Genomic DNA, 21,508 nt, shown 5'->3' with positions numbered 1-21,508 from the left:
GGATAAATTGCGCATAATTACTTTTTATTTAAAGATTTGCAATATTTGAAGGATTATATGATAGAAAGTAAAATATTTTCGTTTCATAATTGATGAAATACGTATGAATAATCCGAACGAATCATTTCTTCACGGACAGAGAAGCAGTGAGGGTATGCGCATATATAATATAACGATTTTTCGAATGTTCAAGATTTGTGATACTTTGAACGTTAAAAAATGTGATCTAATTGAATCTGTTATTTATAGGTTACCGTTTTTTACAATATTTGATTTACGATTACTTCTTTTGTTACACAAAATGGTTTGTTTATTTAAGTGTACAGGTAGACGGATTTGAAAACAATTCGGATAGTATTACGTAATAATGTTTTGTTATATATTTTTTATCAAGAATTCGGTATATGTAAAAAATATTTTGTGAAAGCCACTTACTATCACAGGCACTCGGCATTAATTACTACCCCCTCCCTAAGCTGCTTCCTCTCCCATAACTCTCAGATTTGTCAATTTGTGATACAAAATAACAAGACAAAAAAAGTTAGTTGAAATTATTATTTTTTACTTATATATATATATATATATATACAGAGCTACAGATAAGCTGCGATTTGCGTTAATACGCAATCAAAAATAGGTGGATACGCAATTTTTTCAAAATCTGTGCGTACAGGTATGCAAAACAAATCGCTTACACCCAATTTGAGCCGCCTTTTATGCATAATGAAAAATCCCGTTTTGTTTTGGCCGTTTTGACTCGAGTCTTTATCGACAAGGGCTTGTTTTATCTGGTAACGTATTTACCAATCGTTTAGATGATAACACATGCTAGTCAAACAAATTGGCGTCCCGAGGCAGACGAAAAGTTCCGCAAAAAAATACAAAAAATGTATAGATTCATTTGTCGTGGTAAATAAATCTAAACAATTGCAAAGGGCATAGTTAATGACATTATTAACTCCATGTTTTGTTCCATGGACATCTGCGGTAGTATTTTTGATAAACTTGTTGATGGGGTGCACAGAGGCCGAGAGGGCTGGACCGGTGTTGGGATAGTATAATAAAGCGTGTATAGACCGAAAATGCAAAAAAATAATTTTTTTTTAATTTAATTATAGCAACAAGGGTTTCAACTAAAAAAAATTTTTCTGACAGCCATCAATCAGATATGTTTAAGTTCTCCAAAATAAGATTTTAAGTGCCTTGTGCTGTAAGTTGTTATTGTTTATTGATAGAGCTATGTGAGTATGTCTTAGCTACGTCAAAATGCCAAAGTGGTTTATTTGTTGTTGTTTTTTTTGGCAATGCAACCGGACTCTGATTGATGGCTGTCAGAAAATAAAAAAAAATGAGTTAAAACCCGTGTTAATATTATAATATTTAATTTTGGTTTTGGGCATTTTCGGTCAAAATAAACGATATTATACTATCCAACACCGTTCCAGCCCCCTATGATGGGGTGTGTTGTGTTTCCAAAACGAAAGTACTGGCCCATATTGGAAAAAAAACAAGTAGAAACGCATTCGATGAGTGGGTTGAGAAATTCCATTGTTGAATCTGGTAGCAGAAAGATGGAACAACCTATACGACAATTGAATACATAACAGTGACTTTATGTAGGTACGGTTTTGAGAAGCTAAATTCATGTTTTATTTCAATTACCCAATTCACTTGTTTGTTTTGGTACAAATACCCAATTATTTTTTTTAAATGAGCGGGTATGATACTTTTGGATACCCAATCACGTTTTCCATTACCAAATTCATTCTTGTTTTGAAGGGTATTACCCAATTACCCCAAAAAGCTTATCTGTAGCTCTGTATATATAACAAGGTTAATGACTTAGACCCTTGAATTGCTGATTTTGGCACAACAGCCAATTTCCGAAGCTCACTACTCAATCAATTTTCAACAGATTTGCAAAATCTTGATATAAAACAACGCAAAAGTCTTATTATGACTTTGAGGAGGATCAATCTGAGTGTATTATATGGCCCCAGAAGTGCAATTGTCCTGCTCTCTGTTTATTATGTCTTCCATAAAAAGTGTCGGTCTCAAATGAACAGTGGAAAATGAAGATTTTACCCCAAAAAAGCATGCTTGAGAATATTTAAATGGTTTTGTGAAATTAAGTTCCAAGCAATTAAAAATACACACAATTTTAATTGGAAGATTTCTGGACACATATTTCCATATTTCAGGGTATTCCATGCTTATTTCTCAAACTTTGAAAGGTACTGGTGCTACATGTATACCAACGGGGCTCTAAAAAAAGATATGCTTATTTAGTTGACAGAAGTAGCCAAATATGTGCAGTCCGCACAGGCTAATCAGGGACGACACTTTCCGCTTTTTATGGTATTTTTAGTTTCAAGGAAGTCCCTCCTTACCGAAAATCAAGTTTAGGCGTAAAGTGTCGTCCCTGATTAGCCTATGCACACTGCACAGGCTTACATGTATCTGGGACGACACTTTACGCACATGCATTATGCCCAGTTTTCTCAGAACACGACTCAATTAAAGCTTCCTCTGAGAAATGTGAAAATACTCATAATTGTTTACAACCAGGTGCAATGCCAGTGATATTGAACAACCGTTTTCTCCTTCTGTACGGATCTCAGACTGGCCAGGCTAAAGCCATTGCAGAGGATATAGCAGAGAAAGCAGAGGCTAAGGGTCTCCATGCGGACATACATTGCCTCAGCCAGACTGAAAAGAAGGTGACTTTTTTAAATGACAAATTATTTAATTTCATCAAATATAAAATTAATAATTATATTCTTCTTCTGTATTAGATTAAATATTATGTTAGCAGAAACATTAATTTTGTATGAAAATAAAGTCAAATATTGTTATTTTTTATGTCGTCAGGAAAACAGTTGAAACACTGTGAAAATCCAAATAAATAAACAAACATGATTAATACAAACTAAATATTCTTCTAAAAATAATTATGTAGATTTAACATTTTCTATATATTCATATACATGTAAAGAAATAGTGTGTTACTACATGTATAGCTTTATACTATGCTTTATATGGATGTTGTCTTGAGTGTAAAGCTTTTGATAAGATCAGTATCAAAACAATCATTAACAATAATAAAACACTTTATGAACAAGTATCTTTATGTACGTATTTTGTAGCTCACCTGAGCACAAAGTGAATAAACTGCACATTTTAAATTGGAGCAAAACAAATATTGCCAATCAATAACATGAAGCATTAATCTTGTTTGTGAATGTTGTGTACTGAGGAGCCGTGATTTCTATATACATTGTATTACCTGCTACTCAGCTAGAGGTTGATTCATTATGTAAAATTCATTAGGTTCTTCATAACTTGAACAGGTTTAACAAGTTAATGTAAATGATCATAAGGGTATTTATAACTTATTTTACAATTATCGAATGGCAAATGAAAAGCGTATTAAACCAAATTAAGTTAATGGTATTAAAATTAGAAATGACCTGACATTGGCAAATTATTAGAAAATGTCACAACAAAAGTTTACTCTAACTTTTCATCCAATTTTGAAGCATCATGTGCCATTTCCTCTGTTATGACCCTAGATCTCTCTTTATAACAGTTCAAAATAGAGCGCGAGTCCTGCGTGGTGTTGGTGATATCTACGACAGGCGACGGTGAACCCCCAGACACTGCCCTCAAGTTTGTACGACACCTGAAGAAGAAAACGCTCAAGAATGACTACCTATCTACACTGAACTACACTCTTCTAGGTACTTCATTAATTATGGTTAAATGTTGAACTTCGCAGTAGTGTATCGGCCAAATGCATCTAAATCTCAGAAGGTATAGTTTCACACTTGTCGGACAAATAATAACAATGGAATTCTTTTTAGCTTAATTGAACACAAGGTTCTCATGGTAAGTTTTTTTGTCCCCCACTACTATATACTATAAAACATATTGTTTTTGCCCTGTCTGTTGGTCTGTTGGTTGGTTGGTCTGTTGGTTTGCGCCAACTTTAACATTTGCAATAACTTTTGCAATATTGAAGATAGCAACTTGATATTTGGCATGCATATGTATCTCATGGAGCTGCACATTTTGAGTGGTGAAAGGTCAAGGTCATCCTTCAAGGTCAAAGGTCAAATATATGGGTCAAAATCGCTCATTTAATGTACACTTTTGAAATATTTCAATATTCAAGATAGCAACTTGATATTTGGCATGCATGTGTATCTAATGGAGCCGCAAATTTTGAGTGGTGAAAGGTCAAGGTCATCCTTCAAGGTCAGTTGTCAAATAAATGTGGCCAAAATCGCTCATTTTATGAGTACTTTTGCAATATTTCAGATAGCAACTTGATATTTGAAGTGCATGTGTATCTCATGGAGCTGCACATTTTGAGTGGTGAAAGGTCAAGGTCAAGGTCATCCTTCAAGGTCAAATATATGGGTCAAAATTGCTCATGTAATGTCACTTCTGCAATACTGAAGCTAGCAATTTTATATTTGACATGCATGTGTATCTCATGGAGCTGCACATTTTGAGTGGTGAAGGGTCAAGGTCATCCTTCATGGTCAAACGTCATATATGCGGACATAGTGTTTCACAAACACATCTTGTTGAGATTGCATTTTGTCTGTTGTCTGTTGTCTGCGTCAAAATTAGCCTTGTAAACTCTCTATATGCTACATTTATTGTCCAATCTTCATGAAACTTGGTCAGAATATTCGTCTCAATGATATCTCAGCTGAGTTTAAAAATCGTTTCAGTCTATTTAAAAGCATGGCCGTCAATTGGAGAGGCAGTTTTCCTTATATGGCTAAAGCCTTGTTAATACTCAAGAAGTCTTATTTAGTGTCAAAGCTTCATGAAACCTGGTGAGAAAATATGTTCTAATTAAAACTTGGCTGAGTATAAATGGTTCTGGTTTACTAGAAAACATAGCCACCAGAAGGTGGGGCAGTTTTCCTTAAATGGCTACACTACAGTAAAACTGTGTAAACACTTTAAAAGTCACATTTTCAGTCCAATCTCCATTAAACTAGGTACGAGCATTGTGTTTTAATGTTATCAGGACCAAGTTAACAAATGATTCTGGTCTGTTCAAAACCATTGCCACCAGGGGGCGGGGCAGTTATACTTTTATGGTTCTAATAAAACCTTGTCAACACTCTAGAAGTCACATTTTTGTCCAGTTTTCATGCAACTTGGTCAGAACATTTATTTGAATGAAAATGGTTCCGGTCTGTTGAAAATCATGGCCTCCAAGGGGCTGGGCAGTTTTCTCTCATATGGCTGTAATAAAGCCTTTTTAACACTCTTTAAGTGAGATTTACAGTCGAATCTTCTTGAAACTTGATCATTTGTAAAATGTTCTAATGATATCTTGGCTTAATTTCAAAAACGGATCCAGTTCCTTTAAAGGTATGGCCTCCAGGAAGGAGGAAGGTTTCTGTTAATTGGCTCTAGTAAAGTCTTGTAACGCTTTAAATGCAACATTTATTTGCCAATCTTCATGAAACTTGCTCAGAACATTCAAAATTTTGTCCCAATAAAATACTGTTTGAGTTTGAATCTGGGTCATGCAAGCTAAAAAAGAGATTACAAGTTTAATGATAAAAAGCATGTTTATACTCTAGAAGTCACTTTTTCTGTCTAATCTTCATAAAAGTTGGTAAGAACATTTTTTTCTAATGTTATTTCAGCCAAGTTGGCCTAGAAATCAAACAGTAATGTTTCATCAAGTACATGTACTTTCATTATTTGGATTCTACCTTGTAAGAATAGTTAATTCCTTAGCTACGGTCTCAGTTGAGCGCCTTAGGGACCATGGCCCTCTTGTTATGTGACTTACTTTCTTTTATCATTCAATTAATATCACATGGCTTCTTGGTTTATTATCTTGGATTCTCATCTGGTTAATAGTAGAACGTTTGCTATTAGTTATTGTACATGTTATTGTTTCATATAAAAGGCGCTTTGTGACTTGCCATTATTTTAACTTATTTTTGTAAAGATAAAGTCCTGCCATTAGTACTTATTTTGCGGAAAATACCAAAATGTTAGGTTTTGGGGAAAAAATGTTGGCAAGGGAAAATCAAACCTGGGATAAGATTAGTTGTTTGAGGAAAAAATCATGATTGAATGAAATTATCTGAGGGAATGAAGCCATTTCACAGCAGTGAGCACTCACTATAGATGGAAAGATAAGTCCCTGCTTACAAAAACATGACTCCATCACTTTCTCTAGGCCTAGGTGACTCCAACTACACAAACTTCTGCAACTGCGGCAAGACTTTGAACCAGAGGCTCCTGGAACTGAGCGCCAAACCATTCTACCCGCCCGGATGGGCAGATGACGCAGTGGGGTATGACTGCGCTAGAATTAGGACTTTTTAGGAATTATTTATGATATTTAATAAAAACATTCCTGTATTAAGCACTTTCACACCCTTATTTATCTGATCATTTATCTTAATGTTTTGAACAATGCACAGGTGTTGTCATGGGAATAAGCAATATGGCATCTTAGTTTATTGTGATTATGACTCATATTATATAAAGTATACCATGCTGTAAATACTAAAAGGAAATATGTTTACATCTATTTCAGATTAGAAGTTGTTGCTGAACCTTGGATAGAAAACTTGATTCCAGCAATCACACATTTTCTAAAACTGCCTCTAGATAATAATCAATCTGCTAGGTCAAGTACTGAAATTGTTCCACATATTATCAGTGAGATCAGGGTTACCAGTGAATCTAGTTCAAATAGTGATACACTTATTCAAGATGACGACATAATTTCTGTAAAGATCATTAATTGCAAGAACGTGTCAAATGCAAATAACGAACGTTCTGTTGCAAATGATAGTACCAAAGTAGATTCAGATAGTATTGTTTACAATGGCTTTCCAAAAGAAAGAGCAACAAATGGGTCACACATAGATCTCACTTCTGGTAGTAAGATTACAGAAAATACATCAATAAGAGACTGTGAGATAGTAAATGGACATAGTTTCAGTGAAAGACTGAACGGAAATACATGTGATATCTCATCAGACAAAGTTTCAACTGCAATCATGAGTGATGGTGTTACAGCAAACTCCTTAAAGGGGAATAATGCTGTGAACTCTTCAGTTGGATGTAAGAAAGAAAGTGATACAGGAAGTTTAATGAATTCTGTACCTCCACTATCAGAGAGTAGCCTTACAGTTCCAATTCTCTCCCCTGAATATCTGAAAGTCGATTTCTTGGACACAGAAACTGTTGTAAGTTCATTTAAACAAACGTATTTTTGTGAAACGTTTGAACAAGTTATACTGTAGTACTTTTACTTGAGCTGAACTATATCATTTGTATTATAATATTAATGATATTATTAATAGCCTTGTTTTGGGATAAGAAATAAAACAGCTTAAAAGTAGGAGATAATTTCATTTTTAAATAATTGTTTAATATTTTATTTTCAAAAAGGTTTTATAAGATTTAAGATCAATAGTAATTTGTTCAATTTAGTTTGGATGTTGGAAATTGTAAACATCAGCTGAACCTTAAACCAAAAATCTGTATTTTTAGGGAGTCCAGATAGCCCCCTTAAAATTGTGTTGACTTCATGACAATCAAGCTTCTCAAAATCAGTGTCTTAACTTAAAATATAGAAACCAGTGCTTGACATTTTATTTTCAGTGCTGCAATTTTTAAGTTAACCTTGAGAGAAAAGTGCAGTCGGAGTGGGGTGCTAAGTCACGACTGCTAGAACATTAGCATGGTGCTCTACCAACTGAGCTTACTTGGTGGCTGGTTATTGGCCATGGAAGAAACAGTTCAGGCGGAAAAATCTTAAGGATGTTCATAGCCATGGAACCTGAAACTGGTTTTGGCTCTGTTTTCAGAATGTCGATGAACTGCCACTTCAAAATGGCTGCAGTTTCCCGTCTGCTGCATCTCCAGTTGTCATGGCAACTGTCCAATCCATACGCACCCTTACAGCACCCTCTTCAGTGAAGAAAACACTGGTTGTAACGATTAGTATAGCGGTATGTGGTTGGTTACTTTAATAACAATATTTGCAATATGTTTAATGGAATGATGCTTAAAAACAACAACTTGGTTCTTCCATTTGTTCATTCTGGTATGATGATGATGATGATGATGATGGCTTATCAGGCAAAGTTTAACGCAGTAGCCTAGGGCAATCCATAAAGCAAAAATATAGGAATTGTTGTATATGGCAGTGTTTGTGAAACTGCATAAATTATATTACCTGTTAATACTATTTTGTTCAAGAGATTAATAAAGAATAAATTAGTAACAAACAATGCATTTAACAGAAATCATAACATTTTCCCTAGAAATGTAAGGTGAAATTTTTACTTCAGACGAACAGATAGTTTATTCAGACTTATACACAAGTGCATAGTCTTCATACATAAGTATTCAGATATGTGCATCATACATGTAAGTTCAGACATCCCTTATGTGCTATGTGAACACTGTCCCCTAATCTCTCCTTACAGGGCACTGGGATCACCTACCGAGCAGGGGATGCGATATCTGTGGTGTGCCCAAACCCACCTGAGGAGGTGGAGGCACTGCTGAAGAGGTAACAGGGGCCCGGGATGTGTGATTAGGAAAGAATAGAAGCGTCTTACAAAATTGGGTCTTATGCAATTTACACAGGCTAGTGAGGCACTACCCTGTTTGCTTATGAGTTCAATAAGACTTGCATGACTATAGCGGGCAGGTTAGCTCCTTACCAAACAATTCAGTATATGGCATAAGACCCATTTTTCGTATGACGCGGCTCAAATGTTATCTGTACACTGACATGTTATTTTTATCACATGGCCCTTGCTACACTTTGGGGGATTGGTGCTGGGCCCTTAGAGGGGGGAATTTCATGCATTTTGGGCAAAAGGGGAATTTTAGAAGTTCTTTTCACCAACAATTCAACACTTAAAATTGCTATATTTTAATGTAATTTACATAAATATACATTTAATCAAAGGTTAATAGCATGATACCATCTGGCAACATACGTATGAAAGTGTTTTTTAAAAAGGGAGGGGGGAGTTTTTAGCTGAAATAGGGGGAAAAAGTATACTCTTTAAGGGTGTGAATGGGGCGGAATTTCCGCCCTAAAAACGGCCAAACGAGGGCCCTGTATCAAAATATACTTTTAAAGTATTGAAGCTGTAAATGAATGATCACTCTTTGTAAAATGATAAATACTTTGAAGTAAGCTTTAGTCACTGAAAATTAGTTTCAAATATTAATAACTACACATTTGAGTATTTGGATTAAGACAATTCTAAATTTTACAAAAAATATTTTTTCCTTGTGATTCTAACTCATTATTTCAAGGATATATTGTAAGAAAAATGTGTTTAGTAATAGGTTTATTTAAATGGAGACATGTATGTTTTACACATGATGATCTTGAGGATTTATCTTAACCCAACTTCAATGGAAGCATCGTTTAACAGATCTAGATCAAAAGAACCTATTGTCTCCCTGAAAGTTTTAAAGACACGCTGCGTTGGGTTAATGGCTAGTCTCAAATGGATAATGTCGAGGTCAAGACTTTTTTCATTGAAAAAAAAACTGGAAAACTGTTGAATGTACATGTGTATATCAAGAACTATTTATTAATGACATACATAATATACTTTAATATAATTTTTCATCATGTTGTTCTACCTTAATGAAAAGAACCCATCAAACTTCTCTTCTTTCTTTATAATTTTTCTACCTGTCTTATATTTTAAAATATAAATATAAATTTTGATGATCAGTGCTAAATGGCTGTACACAAGTAATAACATACCTCTTTTCTCATTGTTTAAAATTTTCAATTAAATATATTTAACAGCATACACTTCGTTTTCGGTATTTAACATCATGCTGTTTGTTCTCTGTGTTTAACAGCATGCTGTTCGTTCTTTGTATTGAACATCATGCCGTTTGTTCTATGTATTGAACATCATGCCGCTTGTTCTCTGTATTTAACAGCATGCTGTTTGATCATGCTGTTTGTTCTCTGTATTGAACATCATGCCGTTTGTTTTCTGTATTTAACATCATGCTGGAAGTTTTTCATTCTTCAGGCTTGGACTACAGGACAAGGCAGACACCCCTATTCAGATATCTGTGATTGAAGGAACAAAGAAGAAGTCTGCTGCCGTGCCAAAGCATGTGCCCCCAAAGTGCACTCTACGTCACTTGTTCACCACATGCTTAGACTTCAGGGAACCCCCAAAGAAGGTTACCGACATTTTCCTGGTTACATCCTGAATAACACTATTGCTGTTCTGGAGAAATTGTATTATTCACTTATTAGACATAAGATTGTTTATGCCCCTAAAGAAGGGCATATAGTGATCCCACTGTCAGTCACACTTTGCGTTTAGGTTTCGAAAAATGCTCATAACTTCCAGGCCTTGACACTAACCTTTTTGACAGGGTTCCGGAGGGAACCTTTCTTTCAACTTTTGGTGACTCTCACCCAAACTAGGGTTCCCTCCTGTTTTGACATACAGCGTAAGGGTGAATAAGTACAAGAAGCGTACAAGTACACATTTTTATTTCCAATATTCAATTCAGTTGCCATTTAAAGTAGACCCATTGATAGCTTATAAGCCTTGTTTTGTAACTTTGGATATCATGTCTATCGATACTTGATAACAATATGCTTTTAATGTATTTTAAAATAGCACAACAAGTTAGGCTGGCAACAGAACTAATAAAAACATATAAATTGTTATATAATTCATAAATCTAATAGATTTGACTATAAAGTAGCCTTATGTTTACTGAAATGTGCAAATACCAATAACAACAATTGGTTTTTCAGTGATAATTGTTCATGTGTGCTTTGTGTTATTTGCGCATATAGCAAAAATATCTGCCTCTAATAAAGCGAATTACTTCTTAAGAAAAAAAAACATCGGAAATATACTTGTCAATCATTTTGTAAACACTACCCGTATTTTTCTGCATTTTATCGAGACTAGTGTAATACATGTAGGTGATTTTTACTGTAACACCACCATCACTATACTATGTCATTCATATTTGCATTCCTACTGGTTCTCTGCTTTGTGCGTGAAATCTTCGGTCGATAAAAGATGACCGAGAACCATTGCAACGTTCGCATCCGCTTTCATATTGCTAAAAATACACTACTTACCGTTTCGGAAGTTCTTCTTTTAAACACGACAAGATATAAAAGATAATTACGCTGATTAAAATGGTCAATCAATACGAAGTGGTTCTATAAATATAGGGTTCCTGGAGGATCACCCAGCTTGAAAGAACTGGTGACCCTCGATAAAATCTGGTGTCCTCGGGTTCCTGCGACACCGTTAGTGTCGAGGCCTGACTTCTATGTCGCTTCAGATGTAACATTCATATTTGGTATGCATGTGTATATAAACAAGGCTTTTCCATGCACACACAAATTTTGACCCCTTTGACCTTGACCTTTAACTTAGGGTCTGCGTTAAGGTTTTGAAAAATGTGTTAAGTTTCGGAAAATGCACATAACTTCTTTCAAAGCTTTTATCAGGGGCATATTTCATCCTATGGAGACAGCTCTTGTTTCTCTTTCAAATTATTATTGCTCTTCAAGGATTGTTAATCTAAATCTGATTTCATGAGGGAAAAGTTTTTGCTAATACATAATTTTTGAAGTCAAATTTTTAGGTATACTTCTTGATAAACCATTATTTATTCAGCCAAAATGAAGATTTTTATGTCAAGGTGTCTTTCCCTAGACTGTGTATATAAATATTCTCCAGCCAAGTCTTATATAATTTTTCAATATATTATATATCAGCCTATTTCATGGTCAACATCTTAAATTGAGTCTTACTTTGAAATTTGAAACTGTCCATAGTTGTTTGACCTGATTTTTTTTCGTTTAAAGGTTGTCTCTCATAAACGAAAATCCATGCGTAGGGGGAAAGAGTTGTCTCCGATTAGCCTGTGCAGACTGCAAAGGCTAAATCTTGGACGACACTTTATGCACATGCATTGAGCCCAGTTTTCCCAGAATTCAGCTTGTATGTTTTTTGCAGTTTCAAACAGTATTTAACTTATAGCATAGTGGTAAAGTTACATACATGTACTCATATTTTCCCTAAGTAACCTGGTTTACCAGTACTAAGTACCCTTACTTACACCAGTAAGTGACAACTAACCTCTTAGCAAGTGGGTATTAAGCCTGGTTTCTGAGAACAAGGCTCTTACAATTTATTTCAATACAGGCCCTGCTGCGTGCGCTGATTGAGTACACATCTGACGCGTCACACCAGCGCCGCCTACAGGAGTTGTGCAGCAAGCAGGGGGCAGGGGATTACACCTGCTTCATCAGGGAGCCCAGCGTAGGGGTACTGGACCTGCTAGACTGCTTTACTTCCTGTATGCCACCGGTGACCTGTCTTATAGGTTAGTTTATACCTTTTTGAGTAGCGCTCTGTGAAAATGGGGTTAAATACAAGTGCTGAAGTGGTGTCCCAGATTAGCCTGCGTAGTCCACACAGGGTAATCAGGGACAACACTTTCCCCTAAACTGGATTTTCATCAATAACAGACTTTCTTAAAACAAAAAATACAACTTAATAAGAAAGTGCCGTCCCTGATAAGCCCGTGCTGGACTGTCAAACCATTGTATGTGAACTTCAAATTGCAGTCCTAGCCACATTGTGGGGTTGGGGATTGATAAGTGGGAAAAATATAGGATCACACGAGGTACAGGGTACTTTTAAGAAGGGTAGGGTGGGGAGGCAGACCAGAATGGGGAAATTTCGGGGGATGGATCACTGGCAGTTACTGGCAGCACTTCTTAAGGTGTTGTCTGTTGCACCCTGTGATTTTACTCTTAATTAGTTTGGCTGTTTTAGGAGAAAACCCGAGGTATTGTCATAGCTAGCTTGTCATCCGCCATCCGCGTCGTGCTAAAACCTTTACATTGGCTCTAAAATCAAAGTGCTTCCACCTACAACTTTGACTCTATATATTCAAACGCACCTTGAGGAGTTCTACATGCCACACTCATTTTGGGGTCACTAGGTCAAAGGTCAAGGTCACTGTAATCTCTAAAAAAAAAAAAATTTCTGACAACCTTTCATTTATTCAAAACTGCACCCGCAGCCGAGCGTTGACATCGGTTATGCGGTGCTCTTGTTTTGTTCTTAGGATTTGTAATAAAATTATATCTATGGCCATTCTCATCCTTTCCCTGATTTATGCAAGTCGCTTATCAGTTACTGGAATAAATGATGTATTGCTTTGAAAATGTGTTAGTTTGTTAACTCTGCGCAATGATAGATGTGAAACATCGTTTTAAACGGCAAAAACTTCAAAACAAACAGACGAGTGTTTACTATTTCCCCTATTATAATATGATTTTTAACCAGGTTTTCCGAAGGAAAAAACTGGTAATTAGATTGGCGAATGCGCGCGGGCTGGCTGGCGGGCGGGCGGAACAAGCTTGTCCGGGCCATAACTATGTCGTTCATTGTCATATTTTAAAATCATTTGGCACATTTGTTCACCATCATTGGACGGTGTGTCGCGGGAAATAATTACGTCGATATCTCCAAGGTCAAGGTCACACTTTGAGTTAAAAGGTCAAAATTGGCAATAAATGAGCTTGTCTGGGCCATAACTATGTCATTCATTGTGAGATTTTAAAATTATTTGGCACATTTGTTCACCATCATGGGACGGTGTGTCGCACGAAAGAATCACGTCAATATCTCCAATGTCAAGGTCACCACAACTTAAAATAGATTTATTTTGAAACAAACTTACAAAGGGGGTTAATTTTGTTTGTTCATTTCAAAAGTTCAGTTTAAGTTGTCTCCCTTAATCAGATTTTTTTTTCACAATGAAAACCTGGTTTTGTGACAATTTTGTCCCTTGTTTTTATTATTTTAATTTCTATGAGTTATTTTTTTCAGAACATCTTTCCAGACTCCAGCCCCGTCCATATTCTGTTTGCACTTCATCTCGAAGGTAATATATGGGGAATATAACAGGTTGGATGTTAACTCTTTCTCCCAAATGTATGGATATTCATGTATTTTCAGTCTGAATGTGTTTTGTTTTTGTCAAAAGTGCTCACAAATTAATGAAATGAATAAGCACTTGCTTTGACATTAATATAAATAGTAATCACTTAGAACTCATCACTTATTTTATGCAATTTGTTCCATTTTGACCTGTAATTTTCTAAATAAATAAATAATTTCAAATATGTTATTAACAGAATTTTTTTTAAACATAATTTGCTTCACAAACTCACATGTAGATGAAGTGTTAGAAATACCTAAATTACAAAGTTCATAGTATTTGTAAAAACATCTTTTAAGATGATTTATTGATGTTTTTACTATTTTATAATGTTTTTATATTTTACCAAATGTTTTTACATTTAATTTAAAGTTCTACTACATATATATCGGTATATATCTGATGTATCTGCATATATCTTGATTTTTACCCCTGGTGTTCTGCAGGTATCCAGATTCTCTACAGTTTGTGTTCAATGTTGTGGAGATACCTGCGGGGAGCGGTCGCAGCTATCACAGGAAGGGGCTCTGCACAGGCTGGCTAGAGGGTCTCCGGTCAGGAGTCAGTGCAATGTCTAAGGCAGAGGATGGCGGTGATAATCGGTCAGAAGACAGTAAATTTTCCATGACTGGGGATGGAGACAAAACTGGGTCAGAGGCAATGAACACTGGTTTTGGTGACTCCGAACAGCTATCTTTGCAGATGCAGAACTTGTCCCTTAATAATGTAAAGGTGAATGTTTTCAGTTGTATTATTGTATCATATTTTAATCATAATCAGAGTTTGAAAAGATATATGTTTTTTTATTGGGCCTTAACAAATCGGCTTAAATTTGCCATTTGAAGGCTGCACAAGTTAAAGTTTTGTAAAAACTAAAATATCTGTGCAAGTCTTTATCTTGTTTTTCAAAATGAAAGAAAGTTCAGATTAGTTGCTGAACAAACATAATACTGTAGGCAAAAAATGCAATTTCTTTTTGACAATTTTAATGGCCTTATGGGTACAATAAAATATAAGTAAAATTGAGTTAGATGTTGTTGCGGTTGTTTTGTAAATCAAGCTGCTTAAAATCTATTGTAATTTATAATTTACTTAAGTATTTACACGGTGAAAAAAACCCAGATAGGTCTTTCTGTGAGGAATATAATTAACTTTGGGTATGTTTTTGTCAAACAATTTAATAATCACACAGATGCTAAATAGATAATATAAGGGAATAATTCATGATTAACAGCTAGGGTATCCTTCATTTACGAACATCATTTGTCAATCTAGCATATCTTTTAGTGAAAAAACTGTTATTTATTATCAAATAAACAATACAGTGCAACAAGATTTAACTGCAGGAGGAGTAAATTGTCAGGCTCTGAAAATGCTTTTTAAGGCCTTATTATCTTTTTGGGAGTATCTCAGTTTTGTTTGTGTTTTACTTGTATTTGTTAGATATCCAATTTTAAGAAAGAAACCCAACTTATAACACAAATTCATATAATTTTGATGTTTCAGATCCCCATCTTTGCACGGACAAATCAAAACTTCCATCTGCCTGATGACCTCACCATTCCCTTGATTCTGATTGGTCCAGGGACTGGAGTGGCTCCATTGATTGGCTTCCTGCAGGAGAGGGCGGAGCTAAAGAGAAAAAATCCAGAGGTCCATCATGGGGAAGTCTGGCTGTTCTATGGTTGCAGGCACAGGGATAGAGACTATCTTTTCAGGTAATATTTTTTGATGGTTAGGGTTTTATTCAGTGAGGCTTTGACATTCAGAACCACAAGTCTTGGTCATGTGTTCATGTTTTTCGCCAATGTGAGTTGAAGTTAAAGGTCAAAAGAAATCAAATAAGACTTTCTCTAATCTCTTCTGGAACAATTTGTTTACTTTCAGGCAAATCTTTGACAATGATAATGGCACTCATTATACCCCCATTAACATTGGTAAGGAGGGCTATATAGGAGTCACTTGGTTGGTCGGTCTGTTGGTCTAAAATGTCATCCGATCTTCACCAAACTTGGTCACAATTTGCATCTAGATGATGTATAGGTCAAGTTTGAATATGGGTAATGCCGGGTCAAAAACTAGGTCACAGGGTCACTTAGTGTGTTTTAAACCGAAATATTGTCCGAACCATAACTATGGCATTTAACGTTAGATTTAAAAATAACTTGGTACATTTGTTCACCATCATGGGACGGTGTGTCATGTGAAAAAAGTATGTCAATATCTTCAAGGTCAAGGTCACACATGGAGTTCAAAGGTCAATTGCTTGTCCAGGCCATAACTTTATCATTTATGGTGAGATTTTAAAATCATTTGGCAAATTTGTTCACCATCATTGGACAGTGTGTCGGGTGAAAGAATAACATCAATATCTCCAAGGTCAAAATCACACTTTGAGTTCAAAAATAAAAATGGCCATAAATGAGCTTGTCCGGGCAATAACTATGTCATTCATGGTGAGATATTAAAATCATTTGGCACATTTGTTTACCATAATTGGACGGTGTGTCGCGAGAAAGAATTCATTGATATATTCAAGGTCAAGGTCATACTTTAAATTTAAAGGAAAAAAATGGCCATAAATGAGCTTGTTGGGCCATAACTATGTTGTTCATTGTGAGATTTTACAATCATTTGGCACATTTGTTCACCATCATTGGCCGGTGTGTCGTGCGAAAGAATTAACGTCGATATCTCCACAGTCAAGGTCACACTTTGAGTTCAAAGGTCAAAAATGGTCATAAATGAGCTTGTCCGGGCCATAACTATGTCATTCATTGTGAGATTTTAAAATCATTTTGCACATTTGTTCACTATCATTGGACGGTGTGTCACGCGAAAGAATTACGTTGAAATCTCCAAGGTCAAGGTCACACTGTGAGTTCAAAGGTCAAAAATGGCCGTAAATGATCTTGTCAAGGCCATAACTATGCCATTCTTGGTGAGATTTTAAAATTACGTGGTACATTTGTTCACAATCATTGGACAATGTTTCATGCGAAAGAATTATGTCAATATCTTCAAGGTCAAGGTAACACCTGGAGTTCAAAAGTGAAAAGTGACCATAAATAAGCTTGTCCGGGCCATAACTATGTCATAAATTGTGAGATTTTAAAACTCTGTACATTAATTTTGTTCATAGTCATTGGATGGCGTGTCATGAGAAAGAATTCAAGAGTTCAAAGGTCAAAATGGCCATAAATAATAATGGCATAATAATTCTTTAAAATCGCCATTTAGATTCTCTTGTTTTGTGAAGACAGCATGCAAAATAGTCTGTGTCAATGCGGCATGTGGGGGTATATGTCAAGTCTGTGACAAAGCTCTAGTTTTGATTATTTTGGTTTGAATTACCTTGCAAATAGGAAACTTGTAATAGTTTAAGAGAGAATTAAATAATTGTAATTGGTCTAGATATTGTATGGGTTATTTATAAGGCTTTCAACTAGGTGGTGTCCAGGCAGCATCAAACAGGAGGTTTCCACTCATTAACCTAAGTTTGCATTGACAAATCTTGATTAATTTATACATATGGCAAGTATGCATGGGGACCTATGATGGGATTTAATTAGGAGCTAGTTGAGTCAAGGTCACGAACTTTAACAAATGTTTTGCGTTAAATAACAGTAAAACTTCAATTTCTGCTATGAAGGTCAAGATCATCAAATGCTACTTTAAATAGGAAAACAGCAAACAGCTTGTAACCTGTTAAGAACTTCAGTTTACAGAGGCCAATTTTAATGAAGCTTTGTATATAGCAAGCTTGCATGGAAACCTTGCTTGGTATTCCATTTGTGGATAGTCAGTTCAAAGTAAAAGTCACTGAAACTAAAAATAGAAAATGGTGATGGGTCAAGGATGCGAGTTTTGATAAAGATATTACACTTAGATATTGTTTAGATAGCTTACATGCAGACCAGGCTTGGTATTAATAGGTTAAAAGTTAAGGAAAGAGCTATTTAAGATAAAAAAGAAGCGTTTTCTGCTCAGGGTGGTTAACATTTTGGATTAAAAAATGTATCCAAAAAAATTGTTTCCAGGGATACGCTAGAGGCCTTTGTGACATCGGTTGTCACCAGATTGTGTGTTAGCTTCTCACGTGACGATCAGCCTGCTGATGCCCCTCGTTACGTGCAGGGCAACATGCGTCGTCACGGCAGCGACCTTGTGACCTTGATACAAGACAAGGGTGCCTGTGTGTACGTGTGCGGCGATGCCAGGAACATGGCCAAGGATGTCAATGAAGCTTTTGTGGATATATTTGCCGAACATAAAGGTAGGTTTGTAGTGACGGCATTTTCTGTTAATTGTTTTTTTGCAAGTCCTCTTGCATTTAATATTCTCCAATTCATCAACTTTTCAAGTGTTTGTTTTGTAAATTTTTATATAAACTATAAAGGTGATTTTTATACCCCCAGATTGAACGATGGGGGGCATATTGTTTTTGGCCTGTCTGTTTGTCTGTCATTCATTGTGTGTGTCCCAAAACTTTAACCATGGTTAAAGTTTTGCAATGACTTTTGCATTATTGAAGATAGCAACTTGATATTTGGTATGCACATGCATCTAATGGAGCTGCACATTTTGAGTGGTTAAAGGTCAAGGTCAATGTCATCCTTCAAGGTCAAAGGTCAAATATATCGCTTCAAAGTGGTGCAATAGGGGGCATTGTGTTTCTGACAAACCTCTTGTTTTGCAAGTTATATTTGTAAAGACAACTGTTAATTGTACAAATGAACTTTTTGCAAACAGATTAAATTTTCTTTAAAAAAAATCTTTATATTAAATGACTATATATTTTCATGTTTTTTTCTGCTTCAGGCTTGACCAAAGATGATAGCAGTGGACTGTTAATGAAACTGCGTTTAGAGAAGCGCTACAGAGAAGATGTGTGGACGTAAATATGGAAGTGCAGAATGGCAATCTGTTTAAAGTGATAATGGGGGAGTATATGGGAAATACAAGGCTGAATGCACATTCGGCTATTAGTTTATAGACATTTATGAGATCATGATATGATTACAAGTGAGGTGCTCACATGTGTTCATATGTTTGTATTTTTATATGTTGTCGACTGGTCATATATGTTTATGCATTAGCCTTTATTGTTCTTTTTTGGGTTCATTAATATAGGTTTTAGCTGTGCAATTGGTATTGAATCCTGGTTTGTGATCAGTTCATGAGATTTAAAATGGTCAATGAATGCACATGGAGTTGTAAATAAAACTTATTGAATTTTTTAATAATAATAATCTCATATAGTGATTTTTTGAGTTGATGAGTTATTTATTATGTTATTATTTGCCTGATGTTATTTATTTTCTCATATGGGCATTCATTTATTGACGAGTCTTAGACTAAGTTAATATCAAGTAAGTTATGGATTTTTAACAAAATTTGTGTGCTTGCAAGAGATGATTAGGGGTTATATGATTAGTTAAGTGATTTTTAGAGAAAAAGGTTTCAGATCTGGTTTTTCCCCAAGGGTCTTAAGAACAGTGGTATTCATATGTCTTAATTTCCTAATAATAAGGGATACCCCTGTGCCTTAACATTAAAAATGTTACCTCTTTTTCTGAAGTTTTAATTATGAAACACACCAGTACTAAGCATATGTTTGTGTTTTTGCAAAAAAACCTTTATGTTGGGCAAATTTATTTTGTATTAAAATGTTGTCTAAGAGTCTTGTATTCATATAATGGCAACAAAGGAAACAATTTGTGAGGTGTTGTTGCTTTGTGATGTGGAAAAAAAACGTTTTTATAAATTGTGTATTTTTTGTCATTAATCCAGCTGGATAGAAGAAGAATGTTTTATTTATATATTTTTTTAACTGGTGCTAAGGATAAAGCAATGTGACTTGTGTAACAAATAATTTGTTTGAGACATTTTGATATGTCGGTTCTTAAATGCAAGTAATGCATGTATGTCTGATAGACAGTTTCAATAGTCTGTACTAGTCAGGTACAAATACATGCCATTACATGTTTTACATCAGACAAAAAATGTGTTTTGTTTTTTTTATGGAAAAACAAACTATTGTGTCCTTTTTTGCCAGTGATATTGTGAGATTTTATTTGTTAAAATGATTTTATTGTCAAGTTGGATGTGAAAAGCTCAAAATTGTGATAACAATTGTCGAGTGTATGCGATATGACAGTGAATAATTGAGAAAACTTATTAAAAAAACTGAATGTTGCATGACAAAGTTACAGAGCAGACAAGCTTGAACATTCTAATGCATGAAAAGGTTAAACTAGTTGATATGGAGTGTCATGTGCAATAACGATCTCCCCACTGCATAGGCCAAGGTCACACTTAAAGATCAGAGGTTAAATTGTGGCTATAAATCAGCTTGCCCAAACTATAACTCTTAACATCCAAAATTCAATTTTAATATCATTAAACATATATGTTAACAATGTTGAATAAGTGTAATGTATGACAATCATTGCCCTACAGCATAAGTCATAATTATTGTTAAAGTGGCCTTGTCACAGATTTCGGCATGTATTGAAGTTTGTTATTAAATGCTTTATTTTGATAAATATACACGTTGGATCTAAAAAAAACTCAAGTAAAAAAAAAACAAGAATAAAAGTTTAAGACGAAAAAAAGTAACCCTAACCTGGCTCAAACCACTAACCCCGAAGTAAAAGTCTACCACTTAGAATACTCGGCCATCCGTGCTCATGATATGAGATGAATTTTATACTTTATATAACCAATCCTCGTATTATCAAACAATATAACGACAACAACAGAACTCTCCAAATCATTCAATCGTTTTGCGTTGCAACGCTTTATAATTTTCAGGTTTTCAAATCGTCAAAAGATGCATATAATTGATATTTTAGAGCACAGTAAATGTTCAGTATTACTGTTTCCTCACAAATAAGATAACTAAAACGAAAATTTGCAAATCTGAAACAACTTTTTTTAATTTTGCCAATTTACCAAAACGTGAAAAGGCCCCTTTAAATAAAGATAAATTTAAATTTGGCCATGAAAAAAGCTTTCGAACAAATGTTCACTATGTAGAGATGATGTGCTATTTAATAGCATATAAAGGTCAAAGTTGCCACTGCATAGGTCTAGGACACTCTTAAAGAGAAAAGGTTAACTTTGGCCTTGAAACAAATTGTCCAGACTATAACTTCATCATTCAATTTTAAAACAATTTAGCATAAGTGTTCACCATATGGATATGACCTGTCATGGTACACGTGTACAAACTGTGACCTTACTTCAAATGCTAAGGTTACACACACACAGCTTGTCTTTTCTGTAACTTCATCATTTTTCATGCAGTTTAGTGCAATTTTAATATTAACCTTATGATGTGTGAAATATTCTATATCTCAAAGGCTAGGTCTTAATAAGAGGTCAAAGGTCACACCCAAGTTTTGACTAGTATTCTACTTTCAAAAATGACAGTTGTCTGCACTGTAACTTA

General features: G+C 35.0%; 1 protein-coding gene across 2 annotated transcripts in view; it reads left to right on the top strand.

Moving 5' to 3' along the window:
- The first annotated feature begins 131 nt into the window (after window positions 1–131).
- Window positions 132–21,508, top strand: part of LOC127831755 (methionine synthase reductase-like) — a 21,691-nt gene continuing 314 nt past the window's right edge. Inside the window, exons 1-15 of one of the 2 annotated variants that reach the window (XR_008026486.1) lie at window positions 132–152; window positions 2,569–2,720; window positions 3,590–3,740; window positions 6,224–6,341; window positions 6,587–7,244; window positions 7,869–8,012; window positions 8,493–8,578; window positions 10,083–10,239; window positions 12,243–12,423; window positions 13,941–13,995; window positions 14,499–14,784; window positions 15,559–15,770; window positions 18,093–18,328; window positions 18,874–20,153; window positions 21,124–21,508. The exon at window positions 21,124–21,508 is cut by the window's right edge and continues 314 nt beyond it. Coding sequence is in view for 1 of the 2 variants with exons in the window: in XM_052356792.1 (XP_052212752.1) it covers window positions 2,574–2,720; window positions 3,590–3,740; window positions 6,224–6,341; window positions 6,587–7,244; window positions 7,869–8,012; window positions 8,493–8,578; window positions 10,083–10,239; window positions 12,243–12,423; window positions 13,941–13,995; window positions 14,499–14,784; window positions 15,559–15,770; window positions 18,093–18,328; window positions 18,874–18,953 (2,511 nt within the window). In the remaining variant the exon portion in view is untranslated. Of the gene's footprint in view, window positions 153–2,568; window positions 2,721–3,589; window positions 3,741–6,223; window positions 6,342–6,586; window positions 7,245–7,868; window positions 8,013–8,492; window positions 8,579–10,082; window positions 10,240–12,242; window positions 12,424–13,940; window positions 13,996–14,498; window positions 14,785–15,558; window positions 15,771–18,092; window positions 18,329–18,873 lie in introns of both variants that reach the window. The other variant, XM_052356792.1, reaches the window with a different exon arrangement.

The sequence above is a fragment of the Dreissena polymorpha genome, chromosome 5 (genome assembly GCF_020536995.1).
Source record: "Dreissena polymorpha isolate Duluth1 chromosome 5, UMN_Dpol_1.0, whole genome shotgun sequence".
Taxonomy (NCBI): domain Eukaryota; kingdom Metazoa; phylum Mollusca; class Bivalvia; order Myida; family Dreissenidae; genus Dreissena; species Dreissena polymorpha.
This window is presented reverse-complemented; position numbering and strand designations above follow the sequence as displayed.